This window comes from Schistocerca serialis, chromosome 5, assembly GCF_023864345.2.
Source record: "Schistocerca serialis cubense isolate TAMUIC-IGC-003099 chromosome 5, iqSchSeri2.2, whole genome shotgun sequence".
In the NCBI taxonomy this organism is placed as follows: Eukaryota; Metazoa; Arthropoda; class Insecta; order Orthoptera; family Acrididae; genus Schistocerca; species Schistocerca serialis.
In genome coordinates, this window is record NC_064642.1 from 289,257,248 (window position 1) to 289,277,538 (window position 20,291).

Genomic DNA, 20,291 nt, shown 5'->3' on the forward strand with positions numbered 1-20,291 from the left:
GCACACGCGTGCGTGCGTGCGCACACATGCAAATGCAACTTGCGCACACGTCTGCAGTCTCAGATAATTGTGGTTTTAGTGGTTTCAGTTATCTGAGGCTGCAGATGTGTGCCCAAGTTGCATTTGCGTGAGTATTTGTGTGGTGTGTGTGTGTGTGTGTGTGTGTGTGTGTGTGTCAATTGCTGACAAAGGCCTCGATGGCCGAAAGCTATAATTGTGTGAATCTTTTTGTTGTGCCTATCGCAACTCCGCATATCCGCTACCAGTTGAAATTAAGCCGTACTATCTTTACATATTCTTTACTTGAACTAAATGATACTCTCACTTGCATGAAAAACAACAGGGTTGCCTGCTTGCCCAATTTACTGATTACATAGACTTTTTTGATTATGTAGCCCTATGAATTTTGCCGGTCATTGTATTATCTTTTCAAGGGGTTTCCAGAGAGTAGTTTTTGAATAGTTAATCAAGAAATTTTGTCTACCATATTTAATTGGACACATTCCCACCCACCTCCCTGCCCCAGAAGTGAAACTGGTTAAAATCTCCAAGACTGCTGCTCCCCTTCAGAGTACAGCAATTGCCACTAATGTACCATTCACAGTTATGAGGATGGGTAATTCGTAAGCTAGTCAGTTCTGGAGAGAATGCAGTATTTCCAGAGATCTACATCTACATCTACATCCATACTCCGCAAGCCATTTGACGGTATGTGGCGGGGGGTACCTTGAGTACCTCTATCGGTTCTCCTTTCTATTCTAGTCTCGTATTGTTCGTGGAAAGAAGGATTGTCGGTATGCCTCTGTGTGGGCTCTAATATCTGAGTACTTGGGGCTCTTTGATTAACTCAAGAACATTCTCCATGATAATTCATCTGATATCCACTCTCAGCAGTGCCAAATCTCCAGAGGTCAGCGAAGATTTCATATGCGTATAAGTAACAGCTAAGTCATACCATATTTGGAAATGGCATTTATAACAGAGTTGCATTCTAACTGTAGTTTTGTTTCCATTTCATTTCTGTGTGATGTGTGTGATATTACACAGCTGTTGTTAAGTCAGATAAAAATTATGTGCAACAGTCACCCATAAAGTAAGTTTAGCAAACACCACATACAGAAAGCAAACATAGTTGCAAATAAACATTTACTGGAGCACAAACAGCAATTGATCAGTTAGTTACTTTTCAACATATTCAAAACTGTAATTCAGAGTTGTCATACCATGAGATCAAATTATGTATTTCAGTTTCATAAAAATTGACTGCCTTTGATTGGAGACAGTGGTCAACGAGAGCCCTTGGCAACTTTTTGTCAGTGGAAAAATGTTAACGAAGACATTTCTTTAGATGGAAGCAAAAAGAAAAATGAGATAAATAAGTCAGGACTGTAGCATCGGTTACCAAATATCTCCCAGCACAACACCAACAGAAATATGCTCTGCGCTGAGTCATGTGTGACTGAACACTGTCATGAATCAGCACAATACCTGCACCACGAATCTTGTGCGTATCATTATGACTCATTTATGAGTGATCAGGATCAAAATTTGTGCAGTAAATGGCTATGGAGTTCTGTAACCATAGTGATGGTTCTCCGTAATGCGCTGCTTCACAGAGAAGCAGCAAGGAAGATTAGGGTTTAACATCCAATCGACAATGGCCATTGGTTTAGCCATTAGAACACTAGACTGCAGCCCTGGACATTCCAGGTTGAGTCCTGGACAGGTGATTTTTTTCTAGTTCCAGTCCCTCCACAATGGCCCTAGGTCCACCCACCCTGCTAACAAATGAATAACAAGGCTTTTTCCTGGAGGTAAAAGGCGCTGGAGCAATTGGCTCACCACTATCCCCTTTCTAGTGCCACAGCAAAGAAAGGCTGCACTCTTCCTGCAGTCAGGCCAACAGTCCAGACACCAGCTTGCCCTGAGGTCATTCAATGTGGGACACACTAATGTGCCACGAATGAGGTATTACACTCTAGACAATGCAGTGGCCTTCCATTCCTTCCCAATATGATGTATCTGGAGCTTCCACTCATGTTGTGCTTAACTATTAGAAGAAGATTGAAGTGCAAGATTTAAAATGTGTAGCTGTGCATATCATTTTTATAAGAAAATTTCCCAGACACAATGACAGACTATTGTACTCACCTGCCCAGTCCTCAGAACCAAATTGATATACTCCTCATGAGTAAAAACTTTTCGTTGTTTGCCTCCTGCCTGACAGCCTTCAACAAGACTTCCTACAGAATCTGGCAAAGGATATGGGCTCCAGAACTGAAGCAAACAGAAAGAAAGCACAGTGTTTAATTGTAGCAGAACTGAATTTTATTTACTGAAATTTGTAACTGCCATAACACGGGTAAATTCAAATAATATTCACTACCTTAACAAATATTTTTAGTGTCCTCAAATATTTTGATGATAGATGATAAATACAAGGAACTAGTGTTGATAAACAATCGTATCAAATGTCCTATACAATAAAAATATACACTAAACACATTGCTGACATTCATGACTGAGAAATGATAAGTGGTTACACATTTCATAAAAGAATTTCAAATGAGGTTAAAAGCCAGTTATCAATTTCATTTTTACCATTATTGTCACCATTGCTCATATAAATTTTAACATTTCATAAGATACTTCTCCTAAAAAGTGTGACAAAAATTGAAACAAGTAACTCCTGTTTTAATACTTTTTCGTACAGTACAAGAAAATCTTAAGTAAATTAATACTATACTTTTGGGTCAATATATCATAGTGGTTCTACTGAGAGAGAGAGGGAAAAAAAATTTCTTCAACATTTTCAATGCCTGAAAGGCAAATCGTCATGGTGTTTTTATCAGTCAGCACTGGCAAAAGAAACTGAGCCTGGATCTTATGATTATAATAGAAAAACACAAAAAAATCAAATTTGTTTAAGTAAGATATTGCCTCTTTATACTCACTTGACCGATGAATCACTGCTAACAAGATCTGATCAATGTTTAAAACAAACTGCTCATGAGGGTTTACATAGCATTATATGGAATAGGTGCAAAGAGAGTAAAAGCAGTGGCTTCTAAGAGTGTTTGTGAATGGAATCTTGGCTCTCACAGAGTTATTTCAGAAATAATGACAAAATTAGGACTCAAATATGCATATCGCACAGCACAAACAACAGGACAAAAGGTCAAAATAATATTGAGCAAGCTGAAGTGCAAAATTCTACAAAATACAAAGAAGTTTGTCGAAAACTGACTTTGCCAAACATCAAAGAGAAAGAGCTAGACTTAAACATGATGATCTAAGATGTGGCAGGTGTCATTTTGACGTTTCTGGGTATTATTCACACCTATACAGTGTGCATGTGATGTAATATATAAACTGAAAATAAAGAATAAAATTTTCATACATATCTAGTCATCTTTTATTTATTTTTCCTACTTACTGGGATAAACATAATACAATGTCACAGTACTTCTATTTTACACTAAATTCTTGTCATATAGTCTTAGAACACAGAATTTTTGTAATTTATCTACACTTTTTGTATGTATATAAGTGTTAAAAAGATCACTGTACTTATAATTTCTTCAGAAAAAAAATCAAAATAGCCTACATGGAAAAGTGCTATTCATCCGTCAATTTTAAAAACCTTTGGCTAAAAACATTTTGGTGAATACATTCTGCGATAACCAACAACTCCACATATGGATTTGAAAAAAAATATTTATTTTTTCAAAAATCTAAAATTCAGAAGTGATGAAAAAATTTTGTTTAGCAAATAGGATTTAGCCACTGAATTCAGCTTGCCAAGATATGTTATTACACAAATTTTCAGTCTTTTGCATTTTTTTATGACTGGGTTGAAATTTCACTGGTACCTCCCTTAACATTGATTTTGTGAGTGTGGTTTAGGTTCAGAAAATGAGTGTGTGGGTATATCAGTGTTGGTTACATTAGGCGCATTTCTAACTAAGGTGGTATGCGATACGATACACAGTGCAACTCGCCTTATGACACATAAGTTACCCGCATTGACAGAACATTTAGAAAAGCAGTTAAAGTGACTTAACTGATTTAGGATGGCAATGATACAATGCCAACATGTATCTTTAACACACCACCCAGTGCAGCAGGAAGTGCTGGTTGCTGCATACAACTGTGTCATAAGAAATAAAGATGTGTCTCAAGAAAAATTGTTTTATCTAACTGAATCAAGGCTACACATGTTCTCTCCACTTAGTTTCTCAGTAAAGCTTTTACTTCTCCCATAGAAAATAAAAACAACAGTTTTTAGATTTGCATGTGTTCTCTGCTCTACAGTCTCTCATAAAATTCTAAGTTATTTTTATGCATCACCTATAGGTAAACCACCAGACATATTTTGAAAAGTTTTCAGTAACGAACAGTGCATTTTAGGTCACACATTCCAGCATACAAAATATAGCTAACATATCAAAATTGTTTTCAACGTTGCAAGGAGACACATACCTCTTTTTGTTCTTGAAAAAAATACATGAGATATTTTGGAGGTTGTCCACGACAAAGCTGGCCACATGCAAAGCTGTTGCTGCCTGCAGTAGCCTGCTACATGGAGTGAAGAGCAGCCTCAATTTATTTTTTTCATACACTGCTGATACAAACTGAGGCTGGAAATGAAAAACTTACTGAAATGAAAAGACAGCGGGAGTCATCAGGTGATGATGCTGTCTGGTTGTTTCTTCAGTCTATGCGCCTTAATTTGAGACTTTTGTGACATGGGTGAAAGATCTAAAAGCTACATTCCTATTACTTCTGAATGAGCAGCTGAATAAAGAGAAGAAGAACATGCTGGAATTTTCCTAGTCATTATGGGCTGCTTCCATTTCTTCAAACACAGAGTTCGTCACCGATTGCTATACCGTCAATGGTGACTGATCTCCCTTCGAAACCAGCAACATTTCTGCTAAATACTCTTCAAGCTGAACTGTATACTACTTTACAAACTGACACACTTTCCCTAACTTACCTTACTGAAATGAGTAGTTTCATGGAAGGAGAAACAGTAAGCCACAATTTGTGTCCTACTTTGTCAGAGAAGCTGATACTAGCTGCTCCAAAATGTGGGAACCATCTAGCCTCTTTCTGTAGAATCTGGGAAATTTGTGTGTTTTGTGAGAGCTCACAAGGAACCACCCAAGCCCAAGTATGTTTGATATTTATAGCAGTGTACAGGTGCACACAGTACTTCCTTTGCTCTTTCTGTTTTTTTTTTTTTTTAGCTTTAAATAATGGTAAGTCACAATAATGTCCTCTTCGGTTACTACATTTCCACTTTCAAAAGAATCAAAGACAGAAGTCATGGTGGAATTGTGAGACACACCAAAATATAGCAATTTCTTTTGTACATAACAAGCTGGCAACCTAATAGTTTTACAAGAAATCAGAGAATTACAAATGTGTATCCACTGCAGCCATACTTGAGGAGAAAATCATTTGCTAACAGGGGCAGCGGCCACATATACAAAAGCCTGAATTTACATCACTTTCAATGCCTATGAGCATGTGTTCCCATGGCCCCTTCTGAAATATTTATTATTCGTTGGCAAGTGAATTAAATTAACATGTATCATTATTTTGAATGAAATTTGTTTTGATGTGAGAAAGTCATCACAGTATGTGCCTACAAACTTTGAGGATGCACATTTGATCCTCAGAGCACATTGCATGTTTTTAATTAACTTCTCTTTTGTTTTCTCCTCACTAAATATATTAACCTTTTTTAGAGAACAGTTGCTACAGCCCTCTCTCTCTCTCTCTCTCTCTCTCTCTCTCTCTCTCTCACTCTCTCTCCCCCTCTCTTTGCACTCCCCAACCCCCACCCCCCCATCCCCTGCCAATCCTCCTTTTCTCTACTTACAATATTTTGTTTTTGCAAATCATTACTTTGTCCTTAATCAATTATCACCTCCAGGAAACCCCATCATACACATGATATTAACTGAATGGAAAAGTGCCTTTGTAAGCATAAAGCAATTTGCTTTTCATCATGTATTGGGTGGCAAATTGTGCATGCAGGAAAATGGCTTCATTCGGTGTACTTGGCAGAGAGGATTTCTCTGCTTACCCTACTTCTGAAGATAAACATAAAACATAGTGTACATTGATAAAATTATTTAATTGGATAGATAAAATATCTACTCACCAAGTAGATGCAGAACACACACACGAAAGACTATTGTGATTGGTAAGCTCTCGGAGCTAGTGTTCCTTCTTCAGGCAAAAGGGTTGAAGGGAAAGGAATAAGGGTGAAGGAAAAGGACTGGAGAGGTCTAGGAAAAGGGGTAGATTTCGGGAAATTCACCCAGAACTGTGGTTTAGGGGAGACTTACAGTAGAGAAGGAAAGACCTAGTGTTGGGGATTGCAATGGATGAGATTTGGAAACCTGAGAGCTTAAAGGAGGAAGACAGAGTAATATGCAAGACAGAGATTACTACTAAAACATCTCCACGAGTTAATAAGAGTGAGAAGCTAAGTGCATTGTACGTAACAGAGGTGGGAGGGGGCAATGAAAAACAGACTAGAAGGCAATGAAAGATGTAGAAAACTAAAATGGAGTGAAGCAAAGAGTAGTTACAGAGAAGAAAAGCTGAGATGGAAGAAATTAAAGAGTAGTTACAGAGAAGAAAAGCTGAGATGGAAGAAATTAACTTAAATTAATGCCATGTGGGTGGTGAGAACCAAGGACATGCAGTGCTAGTTCCCACCTGGAAAGTTCTGAGAAACTGGTGTCTGGGGGAATAATCCAGATGACACATTTGGTGAAACAGGCGTCGAGGTCACGAATGTCATGTTGTAGAGCATGCTCTGCAATTTTGCCCACCACACCTAGAATAGCTTCTGTCGACCTCCCAATCTCTGCAATATTCTTGTCATACCCTATCCTTCTTGTGCACCCATCTGCCTACCCTATGGCTCCTACCCTTGTGACCACTGCTGCTGCAAGACTTTCCCTATGCACCCTCCTACCACCACCTATAATAGCCCTGTAACTGGCAAAACATATACTATCAAAGGGAGAGCCACCTGCGAAACAACACGTCATATACCAGTGATTATGTTAACACTGTTCAGCCTTCTAGATCAGCATGACTACCACCAAATTATCAGTTAGGACGAATGGGCATGCACAGAGGGTGTATACTGGCAACTTGTAGTCTTGCATATTACCCTGTCTTCCACCTTTAAGCTCTCAGGTTTTCAAATCTCTTCCAATGCAGTCCCCAACAATCAGTCTTTCCTTCTCATCAAGTACGGTAAGTCTCCCCTGACCCATGGTCCTGGATGACCTTCCAGAAATCTACCTCTTTTCCTAGACCTCTCCAGTCCTTTTACTTCACCCTCTTCCTTCCCCTTCAGCCCTCCTGCCTGAAGACAGAGCCACTGGCTCCAAAAGCTTCCCAATCACAAAATTCTTATGTGTGTGTTCTGCCGCCGCTTGGTGAGTAGATATTTTTTTCTATCCAATTAAATAATAGTGCACATTGTACATTGAGGATAAAATATATCTCAATGTTTGCAGTCTTGTAGGCTGATCGTTTCTCCCCCACCCTCCCCACCCTCCCCCCCTCCCCCCAATACAAAATAAAATTAACTTTATTGAAAATACCAATACCTACATTTACTGACCAACTTTATTCGCTTCCCAAGGATTAAAAACCATTGCAAGAGATGCCATTCAAAGACACATATGCAAGTAAGTTATTGGTGACGTAAACAAACGCTACAATGGATCAAAGTCATCAATCTAGGAAACTATTATGTAGTGCGACTGTAATGTGCAAATAAAATTTCCTTATTTTCTAGTGTTTTAACAATTACGCATTGTCTGAAACAGATCTTGAATCACAGATTTTTTTTTAAATCTGGAGCATTGTGATAAAAAACATTTTTACAGGAATAACTTTTGGGTGGCACCTGACTAATGTGTTACAGCTGTCAAAATTGTTGGGTCACACGATTTGTTCTCTCTATTTGGCCATGTAGACTCAACTCTTTGTTGAGGGAAGATAATTGTGTTACACTTGAAAAATATATGACACATATAACTGAGAAGAGCTATATTTATTTATGAAAACTGCTACTGTGCTAAAGATTTATCTTCCAGCAGAGACTGGAAGAAGTACACAAGACAAGGTGAACAGTACACTTCAAGAGACTAAGCGATATGAGGTGAATATTACATTCTGGTGTCCTGGTGGCAGGATTCAGGAAGATTTCTGTTGGAGGAGAATTAAATTGATGAAATAATGATAAAAATGCTCATAAATGAATTTAATTTTGAAGAATTGTGAATTTTGAGCAAAGCTATTTCAAAAACTAGTGTGTTTGTTATTGACAACTGAGTAACCAACAGATCATCTAGAAGAGGTGCTCAGCTAAATACACACACTAAAAATTGGCTATTAGAAGGGAATATATTGCCCAGAAACAGCAGTTATAGTTACCAAAAAATATACATTGTAAAAAAATATTAAGTCCATGAGTCAGATGATTGGTGGCCAACTAGCATTAATGACGACGACTGTTTTCAACTGGCACCCAGCAACTACACAGCATCTAGTGGTACCAACAGCAGTTGCACAACTGTCTATGTCCACATGGCCTCAACAAGTTGCAATGATGAAAGTCACTCAACATCACAATGTGGAGTTCTGATCAACAAGGTTTGGTAAGCTGTGTTTAGAAAATATACTAGGTTTTTTTTTTTTTTTTTTTTTTGGTTCGGTGGCATTGTGTATCCAGTGAAGTTGGAGTTAATTTGTTTTCTTTTTGGTAGAAGTAGAATTTTTCAAAAGTCAAGGTGCTACATGAAATGAAAAGCTAGATATCAGTAGTGCTGACAAAGCTGAATTAAAGTCAACACATAAGTTCCAGCCAAAGGTAGAATACTACATATGTTGAGACTTACTCCAATGTTATATTAAAGGAGAAATGTACTCAAGTTGTTGCAGAGCATAATGAAGGAAGAAACTATTGAATATTAAAGAAAGTGTTAGAGTTTCTATGCTTAAAATAATGAGATAAAAGAATCACAGTACACAATCTGTAAGGAATTCTTAGAATACTATGTATTCAAAATGTAGCTCCATCTATATGACCACTGAGACAAAGTAGTTATATTATTATAGAAGGTTACAGCAGCCAGTAACCATCATGTTATCAAAAAAGTGGCCTATTTTAAAATAATTGTGTCTGATAATTGGGTTCTGAAAAGAACACCACTAAAGCCAAGCTGCAGTTGCTTGGAGATGAAAATGTTATGGAGATAAAATGATGGTAAACATAGTGTACAGACAAAATAAAAGAAGTATATGACTAGGTGTTGAATGTAGATGTAAAGGAAACCACTCAACAATAGCAGATGCCTGGAGTTGCTGACAGCAAAAAAAAAAAAAAAAAGAGAGAGAGAGAGAGAGAGAGAGAGAGAGAGAGAGAGAGAGAGAGAGAGTTAAAACTTTGCTAGCTTTTGGATGAAATACTTCAGGGGCTAGATCATAGATGCATGGGCCACACACACATTCTCCCTCCCCTCTACCCCTTACCTTGTTGAGATCAGTTTGGCGAACTGGAGTGAAGGGGTTGTGCCAGGAGAGATGTGTGGGGGAACAAAGTGACAGGAAGGAGGAGGGGTTAGTGATGGATATCTGGTGACTCAGTGGGAGGCAGTACATGTGCACATTAAACACACAGGAGGGAGAGGCAGCAGATGCATGAGCTATGAATGTGACAAGGACACCAGAGCCACTGTCATTCTCCCACGACATTCCTTACTGTGGGAATGTAGGTATAACTTACATTAAGAACGTGTTGTGTGTATATACAGAAGCACTATCCTTAATGACAAATGAAATATCCAGAATGAGATTTTCACTCTGCAATGGAGTGCGCACTGATATGAAACTTCCTGGCAGATTAAAACAGTGTGCCGGACCGAGACTCGAACTCAGTCCCGAGTTCAAGTCTCGGTCCGGCACACAGTTTCAAATTAAATACCACAGCCACTGTACACCTGCATTACAAAAAATAGCAAAATAACTGGACTAAGGAGGTGCCAAAAATCTTATTACAATAGTCTTAAAATGAAAATGTATAAGGTAGCAATAGATAAGAGATTTTTATAATGGTACTGACTGCACTTGTGAAAGTAATTACTTGTTCACAGCACTGGACGTGGGACTGACGTATGATAAACGGATCTAAGAAGGGGAATATGTGGTGTTTCAGATAGCCCGGAAAGAGAGATGTATAACCTCACATTCACCTTACCTAGCTAACAAATGATACCACCGAACGATAAAATAATATAACAACTTATTTTACAGAAAAACATAACTACTGTGTGATTTTATTATTTATTTTTCATGTGGTGAGTCACATCAAAGGATGATGTAAGTCTTCAAGGTGAACAGGTGATCGCGATAACTTCGTAAAAGGAAGAGCCTGTACATACGCCATGTAACTCCCAGGTTTGAGTAGCACATCAGTACTGGAAAAAATGTCCCCAGCCATACAATGCTGGGATCAATCATGAGAAAAAAGAGGCTTGTATTATAATACAGGGTTTTTACAAATGAATATCAGGGCTTTAATGCTTTATAATATTTATTACATTAAACTCACAGTTATAAATGATATGTCAAATGGAAGAGCAAGTCAAACAGTTTTATCAAGAACCTTATAAATGTTCAATGTGAGCACCATTTGTCACACAGCACACATCAAGCCTATAGCAGAGTTCTTCCCAAACGTTGATAAGTGTGTCTTCAGTGATTGTAGGAACAGCTGCTTCAATCGGGTTTCTTGATTCAGGCAGGTCTGCTGGTAGCGGGGGCACATACACATGATCCTCAATGAAGCCCCAAAAGAAAAAATCGCATGGCATTAGGTCGGGTGAACGTGGAGGCCATGCAATGCAAGCCCTGTCATTGGGTCCCTTGCGGCCTATCCAGCACTTGGCTATAGGCTTAATGTATGCCGTGTGACAAATGGTGCTCACATTGAACACTTATAAGGTTCTTGAAAAAACTGTTTGAGTTGCTCTGTCATCTGACATATCATTTATAACTGCAAGTTTAATGTAATTAATATTACAAAGCGTTAAAACCCTGATATTCATTTATAAACACCCTGTATTATTTGAAATCACCAAGTTGAGATTCACATACAGATTAACAGTTACTATTTCATTTGTGGTGCACTCACAGAATAAATTGTTTGTCATGGGAAGATAATTGTATTACACTCAAAGAATATGTGGCACATATATCTGAGAAGAGTCATATTTATTTATGAAAATGGATATTGTGCTAAAAATTTATCTTCCATCAAAGATTTATCGATCTTAAGATGAAACCATCAATTCACACTCATAGTCAAGAATAAAGGTAAGCTAAATAGGTTTTAGCATTCATGGTTCACTACTAAATCCCAACTTTAAGAAAATAAACAATACAGGAACATTATCCCATACAGTTTGATGTTATTGGTCATGTTACTCTACTAAATATACTGAAGAAAAGAGAATTTGAGGCGTTCCAAATTAATGGATAAATCCATATCTCACATACAAGAAACAAAGACCGCCCATTGGAAACATCACAGAAAGAGAACATATTCATCAGAAATATGTATATACACCACACGGTGCCCTGCTCTTCACTATTGATGCCACCTCCCTGTGCACTAACATTCCTAATTCCGATGGCCTTACCACTATTGAACACTACCTTTTCCAATGCCCAACGTATTCCAAACCAACAACCTCCTTCCTAGTCACCATGACCAACTACATCCTCACCCACAATTACTTATTCTTTGAATGTATTACCTACAAACAAATAGCGGGTACGGCTATGGGTACCCACATGGCACCATCAAACAACTTCTCCTCCATTTGCCTCACCAGGTCATACTCAACCCAACAAGCCATCTTCCTAGATGTTAACCTCCACCTCAAAGATGGCTACATCAGTACTTCTGTCAATTGTTGTTGGTGTTGTTGTGGTCTTCAGTCCTGAGACTGGTTTGATGCAGCTCTCCATGCTACCCTATCCTGTGCAAGTTTCTTCATCTCCCAGTACCTACTGCAACCTACATCCTTCTGGATCTGCTTAGTGTATTCATCTCTTGGTCTCCCTCTACGATTTTTACCCTCCACGCTGCCCTCCAATGCTAAATTTGTGATCCCTTGATGCCTCAGAACATGTCCTACCAACCGGTCTCTTCTTCTCGTCAAGTTGTGCCACAAACTCCTCCTCAATTCTATTCAACACCTCCTCATTAGTTATGTGATCTACCCATCTAATCCTCAGCATTCTTCTGTAGCACCACATTTCAAAAGCTTCTATTCTCTTCTTGTCTAAACTATTTATCGTCCATGTTTCACTTCCATACATGGCTACACTCCATACAAATACTTTCAGAAACGACTTCCTGACACTTAAATCTATACTCGATGTCAACAAATTTCTCTTCTTCAGAAACGCTTTCCTTGCCATTGCCAGTCTACATTTTATATCCTCTCTACTTCGACCATCATCAGTTATTTTGATCCCCAAATAGCAAAACTCCTTTACTACTTTAAGTGTCTCATTTCCTAATCTAATTCCCTCAGCATCACCTGACTTAATTCGACTACATTCCATTATCCTCATTTTGCTTTTGTTGATGTTCATCTTATATCCTCCTTTCGAGACACTGTCCATTCTTTCCAAGAGCTCTTCCAAGTCCTTTGCTGTCTCTGACAGAATTACATTGTCATCCGCGGACCTCAAAGTTTTTATTTCTTCTCCATGGATTTAATACCTACTCCGAATTTTTCTTTTGTTTCCTTTACTGCTTGCTCAATATACAGATTGAATAACATTGGGGAGAGGCTTCAACCCTGTTTCACTCCCTTCCCAACCACTGCTTCCCTTTCATGCCCCTCGACTCTTATAACTGCCATCTGGTTTCTGTACAAATTGTAAATAGCCTTTCGTTCCCTGTATTTTACCCCTGCCACCTTTAGAATTTGAAAGAGAGTGTTCCAGTCAACATTGTCAAAAGCTTTCTCTAAGTCTACAAATGCTAGAAACGTAGGTTTGCCTTTCCTTAATCTTTCTTCTAAGATAAGTCGTAAGGTCAGTATTGCCTCAAGTTTCCAATATTTCTACAGAATCGAAACTGATCTTCCCCGATGTCAGCTTCTACCAGTTTTTCCATTCATCTGTAAAGAATTGGTGTTAGTATTATGCAGCTGTGACTTATTAAGCAGATAGTTCGGTAATTTTCACATCTGTCAACACCTGCTTTCTTTGGGTTTGGAATTATTATATTCTTCTTGAAGTCTGAGGGTACTTCGCCTGTCTCATCCATCTTGCTCACCAGATGGTAGAGTTTTGTCAGGACTGGCTCTCCCAAGGCCGTCAGTAGTTCTAATGGAATGTTGTTTACTCCCGGGGCCTTGTTTCGGCTCAGGTCTTTCAGTATCGTATCTCCCATTTCCTCTTCATCTACATTCTCTTCCATTTCTATAATATTGTCCTCAAGTACATCACCCTTGTATAGACCCTCTATATACTCCTTCCATCTTTCTGCTTTCCGTTCTTTGGTTAGAACTGGGTTTCCATCTGAGCTCTTAATATTCATACAAGTGGTTCTCTTTTCTCCAAAGGTCTCTTTAATTTTCCTGTAGGCAGTATCTATCTAACCCCTAGTGAGATAAGCCTCTACATCCTTACATTTGTCCTCTAGCCATCCCTGCTTAGCCATTTTGCACTTCCTGTCAATCTCATTTTTGAGACATTTGTATTCCTTTTTGCCGGCTTCATTTACTGCATTTTTATATTTTCTCCTTTCATCAATTAAATTCAATATTTCTTCTGTTACCCAAGGATTTCTAGTAGCCCTCGTCTTTTTACCTACTTGATCCTCTGCTGCCTTCACTACTTCATCCCTCAGAGCTACCCATTCTTCTTCTACTGTACTTCTTTCCCCCACTGCTGTCTATTGTTCCCTTATGCTCTCCCTGAAACTCTGTACAACCTCTGGTTCTTTCAGTTTATCCAGGTCCCATCTCCTTAAATTCCCACCTTTTTGCAGTTTCTTCAATTTTAATCTGCAGTTCATAACCAATAGATTGTGGTCAGAGTCCACATCTGCCCCTGGAAATGTCTTACAATTTAAAACCTGGTTCCTAAATCTCTGTCTTACCATTATATAATCTATCTGATACCTTTTAGTATCTCCGGGATTCTTCCATGTATACAGCCTTCTTTTATGATTCTTGAACCAAGTGTTAGCTATCATTAAGTTATGCTCTGTGCAAAATTCTATCAGATGGCTTCCTCTTTCATTTCTTACCCCCAATCCATATTCACCTATTATGTTTCCTTCTCTCCCTTTTCCTACACTCGAATTCCAGTCACCCATGACTATTAAATTTTCGTCTCCCTACACTATCTGAATAATTTCTTTTATCTCATCATACATTTCATCAATTTCTTCATCATCTGCAGAGCTAGTTGGCATACAAACTTGTACTACTGTAGGAGGCATGGGCTTTGTGTCCATCTTGGCCACAATAATGTGTTCACTATGCTGTTTGTAGTAGCTTACCCGCACGCCTATTTTTTTATTCATTATTAAACCTACTCCTGCATTACCCCTATTTGATTTTGTATTTATAACCCTGTATTCACCCGACCAAAAGTCTTGTTCCTCCTGCCACCGAACTTCATTAATTCCCACTATATCTAACTTTAACCTATCCATTTCCCTTTTTAAATTTTCTAACCTACCTGCTCGATTAAGGGATCTGACATTCCACGCTCCGATCCGTAGAATGCCAGTTTTCTTTCTCCTTATAACAACGTCCTCTTGAGTAGTCCCCGCCCGGAGATCCGAATGGGGGACTATTTTACCTCCAGAATATTTTACCCAATAGGACGCCATCATCATTTAACCATAAAGTAAAGCTGCATGCCCTCAGGAAAAATTACAGCTGTAGTTTCCCCTTGCTTTCAGCCGTTTGCAGTACCAGCACAGCAAGGCCGTTTTGGTTATTGTTACAAGGCCAGATCAGTCAGTCATCCAGACTGTTGCCCCTGCAACTACTGAAAAGGCTGCTGCCCCTCTTCAGGAACCACACGTTTGTCTGGCCCCTCAACAGATACCCCTCCGTTGTGGTTGCACCTATGGTACGGCCAGCTGTATCACTGAGGCATGCAAGCCTCCCCCCCAACGGCAAGGTCCATGGTTCATGGGGGGGACTTCTGTCAATATCAAACCTATTAACCACCAACAATACCTCTACTTTGACAGCTGTCATCCGTTCCATACCAAGAAGTCCCTTCCATACAGCCTAGCCACCCGTGGTCATCGCATCTGCAGTGACAAGCAGAACCTCTCGAAATGTATCGAGGGTTTCACTGAGGCCTTCACCTACCATAATTATCCTCCCAACCTTGTACAAAAACAAATCTCCCATGCCTTATCTTTCCAGTCTCCCACCACCTCCCTAAGTCCCACTGGCCGGCCACAGAGGAACATTTTCCTCGTAACTCAGTACCACCCAGGACTGGAGCAACTGAATACATTCTCCAACAGGGTTTCGATTACTTCTTGTCATGCCCTGAAATGAGAAATGTCCTGCCCACTATCCTCCCCACCCCTCCCACAGTGGTATTCCATCATCCACCAAACTTACACAATATACTCGTCCCTCCTAACACAACCCCTGCTCCCAATCTCTTACCTCATGGCTCATACCCCTGTAATAGACCTAGATGCAAGACCTGTCACATACATCCTCCCACCGCCACCTACTCCATTCGCATTACTAACATCACCTATCCCATCAAAGGCAGGGCTACCTGTGAAACCAATCATGTGGTCTACAAGCTAAGCCGCAACCACTGTGCTGCACTCTATGTAGGCATGACAACCAACAAGCTGTCTGCCCACATGAATGGCCACCGACAAACTGCAACCAAGAAACAAGTGGACCACCCTGTTGCTTAACATGCTGCCAAACATCATAACCTTCATTTCAATTACTCTTCACAGCCTGCGCCATATGGATCCTTCCCACCAACACCAGCTTTTCTGAATTGCGCAGGTGGGAACTTTCCCTGCAATACATCCTACATTTCCTTAACCCTCCTGGCCTCGAACTTTGATAGTTGCTGTCCTCACCCATCCAGCCCCTTCCCTGTTCCCATTCCAGTACTACACAGCAGTCATTCCACCACCACACCCAGTCCCTTTATTTCTCTCCTTTTAAGCTACTTCTCCCTGCCCCCCTCCCCACCTCTCCCCTGCCCTCCATCTGACCTGTAGCATTTCATTGAGAGCCACCCCCATCATAATATCCTTCCCCCTCCCTGCCCCAGCCTCCTCCCTCCCCCAATCCAGTCGCCACTCCCATCAGGCACTGGTGCTGCTACTCGCAGTGTCGTTTCAGTTGCCTGAGACTGCAGTCGTATGTGTGTGAGTTGCACGTGAGTGTGTGTGTGTGTGTGTGTGTGTGTGTGTGAGTGTGTGTGTGTGTGTGTGTGTGTGTGTGTGTGTGTGTGTTGTGTGTGTGTGTGTGTGCATGCATGCGTGCGTGCGTGCGTGCGTGCGTGCGTGCCAATAGGCCCCTGGCTGAAATATTTAATTGTGGGAGTCATTTTGATGTGCCTATCTGCAACTCAGCATCTCTGCTATATGGTGAGTAGCAACTTTCCTTCTCATAATATTGCTACATTCCATCCTGGATTTTCCATTGTTTGATATTTGTTAACAGTAAACTTTAGTTTTGTTGATAACCAAAGTTTTTACACTTGAGAAAGAGATTACATTTAAAACTCAACAGATTTCATAGACCTGATTAAAGATATTCATATTCCAGTGAATGAATGTAAATGAACATCCTTATAGCTTAAACTACAAACCACTGTACAAAGTGAACTTACCCTAGTTGAATAAAATGGCTCAAATAAAAATTTATGTATAAGTGATGTTACTGAGTTAGTCCAATCTCAGAGCTATTTTACCTTCAATGGCCACTTATACAAACAACAAGAAGTCCTAACCATGGGGAACTGCCTATCAGGAGCGCACTCAAATACATTTATAGATCTTATTGAATGTAAAATTTTTGAACTTTGCAATGATCATATACTATTTTCATCAGGTATAAGGGGACAATCAAACGACAATGAGACAGATGGAAGAAAATAAGTAGACTGTTTATTATTTCAAAAGTAATCACCATAACCGAAATATATTTATCCCACTGTGGGACAAGATAGTCAGTGCCTTCATGTAAAAAGTTTGCAGTTGCCTATAGAATGACGATTATATCCAGTTGTGTACCTCTTCATCCAAACCAAATCGACAGTCACATATGTCTTTCTTCAGAGCTCCAAAAGTATGGAATTCACATGGGGAGAGATCGGGAGGGTACGAAGGATGTGTAAGGGCTTCCCATGGAAACCTGTCCATCAACATTCCTCTGTGTTTGGACCCGACACAGGGCCTCAATTTTTGCAAAGTGTCCATGTACCATTGTGCGTTAATTGTGATACAATGTTTCAGAAAGTTAATGAGCAGTGAGACCTTGCAGTCAAAGAAAAAGGTCATCATGACTTTCCCAGAGTTGGCATGCACAGCTTTGGATTTTTCTGATAGGATTTAATCCATGTGATTCCACTGCCACCTCTGACATGATCTAGCTGAAAATAATGATACCATGTTTCATCTCTCATGACAATATAGGACAGGAAACAATATTCCTCATCATGATACCATTCCACATGCTGCAGGGACATCAATTTTCTGTTCAACTTCTGCTCTTCCATCTGGCTATGGAGAACTCACTACACACAAATTTTCTGGATCTTCAGAAGCTCTGTCATGATGGCATGAGTTATACCATGACTGATGCCCAACATGAGCTGAATGTCTTCCATCATTTGCCATAGGTCATTTCTGAGGGCAGCATCCACCACAACAATGATAGACAAATCAGTGACATGATGAGCCCAGTGACATGATGAGCTTGTCCTGATCAACTGCATCTTTCAGTGACACTGACATTCTTGAAACTGTTTATTCCACACAGATACAGAAAACACATGACATACTATGTTTGTCATACACAGCACACATTTGGGCAAGAATTTCACTTCCTGGCACTCCTTCCATAGTCAAAAACTGTACTGCACCTCATTGTTCCTCTTTCACCGCCTCCAGAGTGAAGTCATTCACACACACGACTCATGACCTAAATCGAGCACCTCTAACACACAAATGGCCCAGCAGTGAGTGTTCGCACCGTTCCTTCTTCATTCCCAATACAGAACACTTCAGTACACACACCTAACAGCATAACAAATGTTGGCACCATGCTCATTACGGTGATTTCATCTCAAATCAAACAGGTCACATCAACTCATAGTCATGAATTTTTCTGAAAAAACCTCTATATCATAAGTGTTAAGAAATAAAGTATTTTCATTTCATCTTAATTTTTGTATGGCCCTTTGAGAAATTTATATTCTGTAAATAACTCTTAAAACAGTAGATAACAAATATGTATATATACCTAATAAACCAAAAGTACTGGAGACCTGGCAGATGTTTCGCACTAAAGCTTCCTCTTGTGTGTTGAAATTTATTAAGTTAAATTTAAGGCAAAAATACAAAACTTAATTCTTTTTTAAGTCACAGAATTGCTATCTTTTCTGTCATATTACCAGATACTACTGATTTAATTATAAACAGTATCTTCCCTGCTCCAGCTATCTGTATTATGTACATATTTATTTTTTAAAACTGTAAAAAAACGTATGAGTTTTTACAAATTATTTACTTGAAATCCTCCATTCAAAAACTTTTGAGTATTACACAAAGTATCACTTGATTAATACATTAATAGTAAGTACAAACACAGTGGGCAATATTTTTCCGTGCAAAGTGTAAAAAATTTTTCACTGAATTTCTAGTATAAAATATGTTGGCAACACTGTTTCCAGAGTGCTTCTGTTTATAACAAATGAGTGAGAACTTGCATATAAACCATGCTGCATTGAGTGTGTTTGATTTGAACTTTTTGTTAGATACAATGTCAGTGAGGAAATACAGTAGTAAACTAGTGAGGGTTGTGGACTATGAAAAAATGGCACAAGAAGGTGGTGTTTAAGAAAAGTGATAAGCACTTCACAGTTGTTGGAAATCTGTCGAAGGTATTGCAGAAATATCTTGGTTCTCAAGTAACAGTATTAGCATCACATCCATTGTGCAGGAATTTCTACACTCACTACAAGAAGAAATTTAGTGACAACCTACCTGAACGATCACCATCACCCAAATGTGAAACTGAAGAAGACAGTGCAGTCATTCCTGGGTGTGAAGTTGTTAATTCATTGAATGTTAGCATTTCTGCCATAGCCCCAGTAGATCCCCCTTAAACATCTAGGAAAGGTAAGAAGCACAAGAAGAAAACAGTATGTAAAAAGAAAAGTGGAAGAAATTGAAACACGTTTTACACAAGCAACATCTTCAAAAACTTTGTGAAGTGTATAATGTAGATGCACTTGGTGCAGAAACTGAAGACAGTGATATGTGCACGAAATGTGACGTGTGGTTTCAAAACCTATGTACTGCTATCTCAGCAGCCACCTGCACTGCGAAGGTACAGTTACTGACGCTGATACCAGGTAGCTACTCTAACCAACACACACAGAAATACATACTCACTTCCTCACATTATTTGATTTCAAAAATCTCATAAAATAAAGAGAGAAAGATATTTGGGCTTGCCCAGATTCTTACTGTGGGCATCCGTTGCAAGACAGAACACTTATTGTTGCTCTGGAATATTACCTAAGTGATAACAAAGACTGCAGCAGGCAAAGTTCTAACCAGACTGACATTATCTCTGTTAGTGAAAATGATGAAAAAGCTAAAAAGGTAAAAAGATATATGACAAGATCAATAAGAGAAGCATATCTCCTAATGAAAATGGAGGACCCGAATTTAAAAATTGGTGTCTCAAAATTTTACTCCTAATGACAAAAGGAGTAAAATGCCAGCCAGTCAAGGAAGCATGCACATGTATTGCAGAAATCTGATACTTTTTTGTTTCACCATAAGCAATGTCACAGGAAAGAAGTACACAGAGATGGACCTGATGCTTTTGTTGTACACGTCAACAGCTGCAAGATAAATTATATTTTAACTAAAGTTCAGCCTTGATCAATTTATAATTATATTTTAACTAAAGTTCAGT

The 20,291-nt window shown here is 39.2% G+C and overlaps 1 protein-coding gene across 2 annotated transcripts in view; it reads right to left on the minus strand.

Annotated features, from left to right (window-relative positions):
• The window catches only part of LOC126480904 (DDB1- and CUL4-associated factor 5), a 127,132-nt gene that overhangs the window by 38,044 nt on the left and 68,797 nt on the right, over nt 1-20,291 (minus strand). For both annotated transcript variants that reach the window (XM_050104303.1, XM_050104301.1), the window contains exon 8: nt 2,152-2,277. In XM_050104303.1, coding sequence (XP_049960260.1) covers nt 2,152-2,277 — 126 coding nt within the window. The remainder of the gene's footprint in view (nt 1-2,151; nt 2,278-20,291) is intronic.